Source organism: Argentina anserina, chromosome 1 (assembly GCF_933775445.1).
Source record: "Argentina anserina chromosome 1, drPotAnse1.1, whole genome shotgun sequence".
NCBI lineage: Eukaryota > Viridiplantae > Streptophyta > Magnoliopsida > Rosales > Rosaceae > Argentina > Argentina anserina.
Window position 1 is genome coordinate 6,809,156 of NC_065872.1, and position 9,263 is coordinate 6,818,418.

The 9,263-nt window shown below is 39.6% G+C and overlaps 2 protein-coding genes across 2 annotated transcripts; one reads left to right on the top strand and one right to left on the bottom strand.

Annotated features, from left to right (window-relative positions):
- The first annotated feature begins 218 nt into the window (after positions 1–218).
- Positions 219–5,356, top strand: LOC126783175 (aminopeptidase P1). The gene is made up of 16 exons (XM_050508596.1): positions 219–376; positions 493–556; positions 742–881; positions 1,144–1,428; positions 1,529–1,651; positions 1,874–2,137; positions 2,259–2,345; positions 2,466–2,530; positions 2,923–2,989; positions 3,205–3,339; positions 3,428–3,508; positions 3,899–3,953; positions 4,061–4,165; positions 4,263–4,328; positions 4,568–4,692; positions 5,038–5,356. The coding sequence occupies exons 1-16, from the start codon at positions 284–286 to the stop codon at positions 5,197–5,199; spliced, it is 1,917 nt and encodes a 638-aa protein (XP_050364553.1). The 5' UTR covers positions 219–283; the 3' UTR covers positions 5,200–5,356.
- Positions 5,263–7,150, bottom strand: LOC126783183 (anthocyanidin 3-O-glucosyltransferase 5-like). The gene has a single exon (XM_050508607.1). The coding sequence runs from the start codon at positions 6,912–6,914 to the stop codon at positions 5,478–5,480; it is 1,437 nt and encodes a 478-aa protein (XP_050364564.1). The 5' UTR covers positions 6,915–7,150; the 3' UTR covers positions 5,263–5,477.
- Between the last annotated feature and the right edge of the window lie 2,113 nt (positions 7,151–9,263).

The window sequence follows — 9,263 nt, forward strand, 5'->3', positions numbered from 1 at the left end:
GTTTTCCTATTCTTGGTTGAAATAAATTTCATATCTTGGGTCATTCACCCAGTTTCTCATTCCCTTACCTTTTTACCCCAGATGTAAAACCAAAAAATGGCACCATTTTTAATCCCATAACAAAGCAAGCGCAAGGCCATATTCGGAAACTCACCTTAAACATTCATCATCTCAGTTTTCAACGGATCATATAAAACATAATAGCTGAAAACCTGAAACAAACCAGATATTATTATCGCACTCTCTCGATTTCACAATCGAAACCAAAGCCTGGAGAGCAGCGATGGCAGACACTCTAAGCGCTCTGAGGTCTCTAATGGCGTCTCACTCTCCTCCTCTTGACGCCTTGGTTGTTCCCTCCGAAGATTACCACCAGGTCCCCTCCCTCTTAATCTCAAGTCTTCCATTCCCCGATCATCGAGATCACATCGGAATATTCGTTCTTGATTATTCTCGATTCCTGAGTTTCTGAATCTTGATTTGAATTTGCAGAGCGAGTATGTTTCTGCTAGAGACAAACGACGTCAATTCGTTTCTGGCTTCAGCGGAAGTGCCGGTCAGTTTTCTTGCATTCAATTTTTTTGTTCATTTATACAAGTAACTCTAGTTTGAATCTTGATGTTTGTAATTGTAAATATTGAAGCCGATTATAATCTGAATGTGTATTAAGTATCTTTTGAAGAACGAAGATTATAGATATTGAAGTTGTGTTGAATTTTGTGGATTGCACTTTTTGTTCAGGTTTGGCTCTGATAACTAAGAATGAAGCAAGGCTTTGGACCGATGGCCGGTACTTTCTGCAGGCAATGCAGCAGCTTAGTGACCAGTGGCAGCTTATGCGAATGGGGGAAGATCCTGCTGTGGATGTCTGGATGGCAGATGTGAGTCCCTGCTTCTCTTGGTGACTTGTGTAATGTTATCGTATTTTCGCTAGTTTTGTAGGGAAAGGAGAGATAGTCTTTGATGATAGAAGTACTTCAGTAGCTATTATAGTTTTTTCTTTGATCTAGTGTTTGCACTGTTTTTTGTGAATTTTATTTATCAGTAATGTCTGAAGAGTAACTCTGCATATTCATATTTTTCGTTTTTCTAGTAGTTCTTGGTTGAATTATGCGGATTTATTTTTTTAAATTTATTTGTCAGAATCTTCCTGAAGGTGCTGCCATTGGTATAGACCCTTGGTGTGTATCAATAGACACTGCACAGAGATGGGAGCGTGCTTTTGCCAAGAAACAACAGAATTTAGTTCAGACTTCCAAAAATTTGGTAGATGAAGTTTGGAAAAGTCAGCCCCCTCCGGAAATTAATCCAGTAGTTATTCATCCTTTGGAGTATGCTGGTAGGTCTGTAGCAGATAAGTTGATGGATGTGAGAAAAAAGCTTGTCCAAGGGAAAGCTCGTAGTATAATCATCTCTGCACTTGATGAGGTCAGTTGGTTTGGTCTATTTCTTCATATCGCTCAATCTTGAAATTGAGATTCTCCTCAAATGTCAGAGATATGATTTTGAGTTTCTCACGATTCTGCAGGTTTGCTGGTTGTATAATATTCGCGGGACTGATGTTGCTTACAGTCCAGTTGTTCATGCCTTTGCCATAGTTACTATGAACTCAGCTTTCTTCTATGTTGACAAAAGGAAGGTTTCATCAGAGGTCAGTTAACTCATATGCATCTATTCTCATCTTCTTCTCGAGCAATCTTCATGTGGTTGTAAATACTGGTTATAATAGATGTATTTACTATTGGCCTTCCCAAATTATATGTGTTGAAACCATGGAACAAAGTATGTTATCCTTAGTTTTCTTACTTGCTTTCCAAATTTATACAAGTCTGAACTTGATGCATCAACCAGATTAGATTTAATTCCTGTGTAGGTAAACTCATACCTGGAATCAAACGGGATTGAAGTTCGGGACTATAAAGCAGTGAGCTCAGATGTCAGCTTGCTTGCATCTAATCAGCTTAAATCCTCAATAGAAATTAAGGGAATGGGAAATGGTACAATCGAAGCAGAAGAAAGTAATAATGATCTCACATGGGCTGACCCTGGTTATTGCTGTTATGCTTTGTATTCAAAGCTCAACCCTGACGAGGTTCTCTTGCAGCAGTCACCTTTGGCCCTTGCAAAAGCTCTTAAGGTAATGCTTACCTTCCTTTCTAATGTAAAATATTCTTCTATTCGCTTTGGGCCAATGGTTTCTGAAATTCCTCCATTTTCAAAACCTTTTCTTATATCAAATTTTTGCTTTTAAATATTAGAACCCAACTGAGTTGGAAGGGTTAAAGAATGCTCACATTCGAGATGGCGCTGCTGTTGTACAATATCATGTCTGGTTGGATCAACAGGTAAGCTCTGACACCTTTTGGTATCTCGTATTTTCTAAACTACATTTGAATATATGGTCTAAATTTCTGATTCCTAATTTCGATGATTTCCGCAACAATATGAATGCTTGAGTTATGCAGATGCAGGAGATGTATGGAGCTTCTGGTTTCTTTTTGGAGGGGGAAACAGATAAGACAAAACAGTCGTAAGTTTGTTTCTTACTCAATATCATATCTCTCTCAAGGAGGACGATAATAATACAAGTTGCAACTTCCAAGTATTTGATTTTGACTATCACAAAATTAAACTTTTTCCTTGCAAAGAAACTAGCACAGAATGAATTAGCCTGATAGGATGTTAAGATTAAGCTTTATGCTGTAGATTTTACTAACTGCTTCAGCACAGAGATATTTTTTTTGTTCTATGCTATATATGAGCTTGGAAACTTGTTCTGAGAATTCTGATATTTGATGCATGATTATTCTGAAAGTTTGACTGCTGTATGACTCGATTGATATTTTTATATTTGTTGAATATAAGTAAAACGGCATACAACTGTTTCATTTGTTGACTTGTTGATGTAATAAACTATGGCAGGAAAACTGCGAAACTAACTGAGGTTACTGCAAGTGATAAGCTGGAAGGCTTTCGAGCATCAAAAGAGGTATTTAAAATTTTCATAATAGTAGAAATACTGGAATCTTTCTTTGCTGTGTTTGTACATTGAACTGGAATTTTTTTTGTGTTATAATTGTTATCGTAACATTATTGTACTGGAATTTAATACGCATGTGTGCTATTTATCCCCCCCCCCCAGCACCTTGCCCCTCCGTCACGTGATGGACATGATTAGCCTTTTCTTTCCTGTTATTTTGGCAGAACTTTAGAGGATTAAGCTTCCCTACTATTTCCTCGGTTGGTCCAAATGCTGCCATTATCCATTATTCACCAAAAGCAGAAACTTGTGCCGAGATGGATCCAGATCGCATATATCTTTTTGATTCTGGAGCACAGGTTTGACAGCTCATGATATTTATGATTCTAGTACACTGTCATGCTTTTTTCAGTTTTTTAAACGGTAGTATTGATGGCATGTTTGTAGTATCTGGACGGAACAACTGACATAACCAGGACGGTTCATTTCGGGAAACCCTCAGCTCATGAAAAAGCATGCTATACGGCAGTAAGTGCTTTTTGTTTCTGTTTCAGAAAACACTATTATTTGGTAGTTGAGCTTAGCGTGATTCCAGTATCATTGTCCCAACTCTATTATGCTTTGACTTGACTTGTCAAAACCTTGTATTTTTTATTCATGCGTTCCTCCTTCACAGGAAGTATATTTAACCCTCAGCAGTTCAGCACCAATCCGAGTTGCATGCTTGAAAAATGAATTTCTTCCTTTTCTTTCTTGTCTTTTATTTTTATTAAATGTTGAAGTTGGCTTCAGATGCACCGCAGTCAAGTCTTTAGCTTCTACCTGATTACTTCTATCATGCTCAAAAGCCAAAACCTTCAACCCAACCATAGCTCCTGGGGTATTGTAACGTTGCTTAATTTCCTCAATACTGTGCAGGTTCTAAAGGGTCACATTGCTCTAGGAAATGCTCGTTTTCCTAATGGAACCAATGGTATTTTATTTCTTAATCCTTCTTTTCATCTGTTCCCATTTAATTGAAATGTTGTTTCGAGTGTTAACTTATCTTATATCACATTTATCATTTGCATCTTTTTACAGGTCATGCCCTGGACATTCTGGCTCGAATTCCTTTGTGGAAGGATGGTCTCGATTATCGACATGGTACTGGTCATGGAATTGGATCTTACTTAAATGTTCACGAAGGTAAATAATGAACTGTCGTACTCATTCTTTGTGCTTGGGTATATAGTTTGATTTGAGATAACTAACAAGTCTTCTGTTTTTCCATTCATTTGAGCAGGACCCCATTTGATTAGCTTTAGACCTCGAAATGTCCCTCTGGAAGATTCTATGACTGTGACAGATGGTTAGTGGCACAGTATACATTTCTTCACTATTGTTGGATAATCTTCTTCAAAATACAGAAAATAATAATAATAATAATAATAGTAATAATAATAAGACTAAAACCACAAGAGAACATACTGTGTAGAGTGAAAAAAAATGTTAATATCAAAGAAGTTTTAATACTTCAAGTATGCTTCCCTCTTATTTGTGTCGCATAACCATTACACTTTTATGACTCACTGAAACTGCACTCCTCAGAACCTGGATACTATGAGGATGGGAATTTTGGTATAAGATTGGAGAACGTGCTGGTTATAAAGAAAGCTGATACAAAATTCAACTTTGGTGACAAAGGCTACTTGCAATTTGAGCATATTACATGGGTAAGTCATGAATGTTCTGTGTCTTTTCTTCAAAGTGAATGTTGGATGTCAGTTTTTCTTGAAACTTTGAATCACATCAGTGGTGAATGCATTTTTATGAACTGATTTGTGCATGAGTTGGCTTTGTCACATATGTAATTGAACTAGCTGGCTTAATTTTTTGGACTTTCGTGATGAGTGCACTGTTTAGTTTGATTGCTAGGCCAGAAGTTTGTACCAAAACTAATTGAGAATGTACCCCAAGTTAGTTTATCTTAAACCGGCCCAATTCTCTGTAAAATTGATGTTGTTGGGGTTTGAGCTGTGCAGCTTTTTCTATACTTGATGCATTTTTGTTCTCTCCAGGCACCTTATCAGAGGAAGTTAATTGATGTGAGTCTTTTAACACCAGAAGAGTTGGAATGGTTGAACTCCTACCATTCCAAATGTAGATCTGTTCTGGACTCATACTTGGATGAATCTGAAAAGGCATGGCTGAAGAAAGCCACAGAAACCATTTGTGTGTGAGCTGCGTTCTCCTTCTCTCGGAACAACATTGTGGGCTTGTTATTTGTTTATATAGAATTGATAAAAAGTGCAAATGGTATAGTTGCATGTTATGTTTTTTTTTAAATGTAATGCAAAATTTGCTGCATTCTATTGAGATCTTTACTTGGACATGCTATGACTAATATGTTCCCGTATTGTGTTACTAGAAAGTGGATCTTGCTTTTAGGATAGTCAGCCTCAAATAGGCTAATACAGCAAGAAATTTATACAACAGGAAGCTACATACTTTCTGATGTTTAGCAGCAACAAGAACAGCAGCCTAAACAAGACTTTGAGGCAGTCTCAACTTTCTTGCATAGCCTTGACAATTCAGACAGCATGTTGAAGGAAGAGCCGCCCGCACCCTGAGCTTTTTCTCCACTTGCTTTCAGTTCTTTAGCTCTTGTTCTCATTGCACCTCCTTCTGTCTGCTCCATAATCTTCCTCACCAACATCTCAATCTCGTCCCTCCTTGCTACTTCTTTTGTCGGCAATACTTTGGGTCGAATTGCCACCTTCAGCTCCTCCACCAGCATTGTAGCAACCATTTTCTGCTCTGCGTACAGTGGCCATGCAATCATTGGCAAGCCATTCAGTATACTCTCCAGCGCCGAGTTCCAACCGCAGTGCGATAGGAACCCTTCGACTGATGAATGAGCCAAGATTTCCGACTGAGGAGCCCAAGTCGTGACCACCAATCCCTTGTCATGAGTTCTAGCCACGAAACCCTCAGGCAAATACTCCGAAATGTCATTCCCTTCCTTGCTCGGTGGCTGCACCACCCATATAAACCTCTGCTTGCTAGACTCTAAACCCCAAGCCATCTCGGTGATTTGTTCAGCTGAAAGAACCCCGCCACTACCAAATGAAATATACAGCACAGACTCCCTGGGTTGCTTATCCAGCCAATCCAACAACTCACTCCTGGGACCACCACCGGACTGCCTTGCTAGTCTAACAATCGGACCGGTACTGTACAACGGAACCTTAACTATCTTCTTCCATTCCGGGTGCTCCCTCATAGCTTTAAGACATGTAGGCTCCAGATCTTCCCAAGTATTGATTAAAACCCCATCACTCATTTCAGAAACCTCCAACCCAATTCTGATAAAGGACTCGTATTCCTGATCCTTCCTATTCATCATCGGCTTCACCACATCTTCAGGTCGAACCGGCTTGCAACCGGGGATCTTTATCGATTCCTTTTGATCCAGATACTCGCCTTCTATCTGTTTATCTAGAATTGGAGCATACAATAGCAAACTAAGTGTCCAAGCAGAGGCTACTGTTACATACCTGAGCATTTGGAACTCTTCTGCCACAGTAAGTGCTGCAGTGCCGAAAAGATCAACGATCATGGCACTAGGCTTGTTATCCATGGCCGATATTGCTGATCGGAGAGATGATCGGACATCACGCATGATGGCTGGGAGGTGTGTGAACACTGAACCGGCCGCGTTGGTGTCGTGGCCGGAAGGTGCTGGGAGCTCAACGATGTCGAGGAGGTTCTGGGCTTTGGCGGATTGGATGACCTGTGATAGTGCAGGAGAGGTGTTGTATGAGACGACGAGGACCGTGGCGTGGAAGTTGTGATGGGTGGCTAGGCAGGTGGCGAGCTCCAACAAGGAGATGAGGTGCCCCATGCCGGGGCTCGGGACTAGCAGCGCATGTGGTTTTGAGCTCATCTCCGACATGAAATCTTATCGTGTAGGCAGTTTTCCGGTGGATAAAATGTTGAGCTGCGAGTTTAATGAATAGATCGTAGGCGTTTTTTTGTTATATATATTGAGCATAGATGCTTTTCCCCTACGGAAAAAAAAAAAGAGAATGGAGGAGGAGAGATGGATGCGATGATGAAAGTGATTGACCGAGACTTTTGGGTCCTGCGAATAAGGCTTGGGTGGCGCAGCGGACCACAATGGGGCGGCCATGCATGAAATCAGCTTTGACATGTGTGAAAGAGAGACTTAGAAATGGCCGTAGCAAACTAGCAATTGTGCCACGCGGTTCTATTTCGGACTAGACTAGTTTGAGTTTACTGTGATCAAAATTATCTTTACTGATGAGTAGAGGTCAAATTCACAGAGGCAGTAAGTAATAGCCTAAAACTACAATAGATTTTGAGTAGAATTTTAGGGGGTTTTCGGAAGTTCATAGTATAGTATGATAAAGTTAAGGTTTTCAGGATTGGATTTGGAGATTTGACACCTTTAATATTCATTTTGACAGTGTTATGCTTTGTTTACACATGAATACGGGCTTGCAAGTTTATTTAAGCATATTGCTTGCAGGAGAGTTCGTTACATACCCATACTTCAAATAGAAAGACTAGAGTAGCAAGACACTGGAAGCAAAAGTTGTAACCAAAGTAAAACAAGTACTACAAAGCCTAAACGCATATAGAGGTAAAACACTAGAAAATAAAACGATAATAATCAGTTCATCACTGCCCTCTTTTGTTTGGTCACACGCAGTCTCGGTGTCAATCTTTCTGGCATTGCTGTTGGGAATTGATCTTGCATAGTCTTGATAATTCAGAGAGCATATTGAAGGAAGACCCACCCTCACTCAGAGCTTTCTCCCCACTTGCTTTCAGTTCTTTACCTCTTGCCCGCATTTCTCCTTCAATTCTTTCTCCTCCAAAATCATCCTCACCAACACCTCAATCTCCTCCCCTCCTGTTATTCCCTATGCCGGCAGAACTTTAGGTCGAATTGCCACCTTGAGCTCCTTAGATATTAGAATTAGGTTAGATTTATTAGTTTGTTGCAGACAACCTTATTAGACTTGGGTATTGGAATACCCAAACTAAGATGGGAAGGTTATAGATTAGAAGATTGTAGATCTTTTCTGAGTTGGTTTAAAACTAAGAAGTGAAAGTTATAAGAAAACGAGGAATAGTCGATCATGCGCTCATGCGCAGGTCACCTCTCTCTCCCTCCCTCCCTCCTGGTGCCTGAGGTGGTTGCATCTTAGGCTTCCCCTCAGGTCCGGGCCTGCATGTTGTACAGATATTCATGCATGTGTAATCGTGTAGACTTAGACTTAGTCTAACGACCTATTAATTCACCGATATAGCATATGTGATTAATTACAAACACTAATTACCACACAATAATAGACTGCTCTAGAACACACTACACATGATTAATTACGTGATCATACTAGAGTTGGACTTGATCTCGCTAGACTATTTTTTTTTTGGTATGTCACTAGACTAATCTAGATAACATGAGATGACATGAAAATTTTCAATGTGCATTACTGTTTTAACACATCCAAATATACTGGCATGCGTTAATGTTAAAAACCACAGTGAGACACTAATCTTTTACCCAGTGACGGATTAATCATGGATTTGTGCTCATCTCCTTCATAGAAGTTACGACCTATTTACTTCACCTAGAGCCAAAATGCAACCCAGTAGTATACTACATGCAATGTAGACTATCTGCTACATGGAATGGCTTCTAAGATTTCCGATCCTTGGTATAATGCCACTAATAAGTATTGATCGTCACACGTATATTAGAGCTTGCAAAATTTAAGTCGGCGAGCTCCATTATGGCAGCTGCAAGACATGTGGCTTTGAGGTTGAGGTCGACGCCTCGGCCTTTCAGTGAGAAGTGAAAGAGAAAGGCCAGGGACCAACTGCGCTACTGCAGTATATGCCATTAATTATGGAAAATTTTAATATACATCAATGTATGTTATACATCACACATTTGACGGTTGATATTATTTTGTGAATGAAATCAGAAAAATAATATTCGTTCTCAACCATTGTGCCATGTATATCATCCATAATTATATATTTTTAAGAAAACATGTACCAGGATAGGATATAATCATTTGATAAGTGTCCCCTTAATTAATTCAACTATAGAAAGCAGTGTGATCCCTTCAGGGATTGGTTCGCCTTGTCGGTAGTCTAACTGTTAGTCAACAACAGCTATTCTCATTCTAACCGACTTATGAGCACTAACGGTAGTGGAGCACCATGATAGTGGAGCACCAAGAGGAGTGGAGCAATCTTTATACAT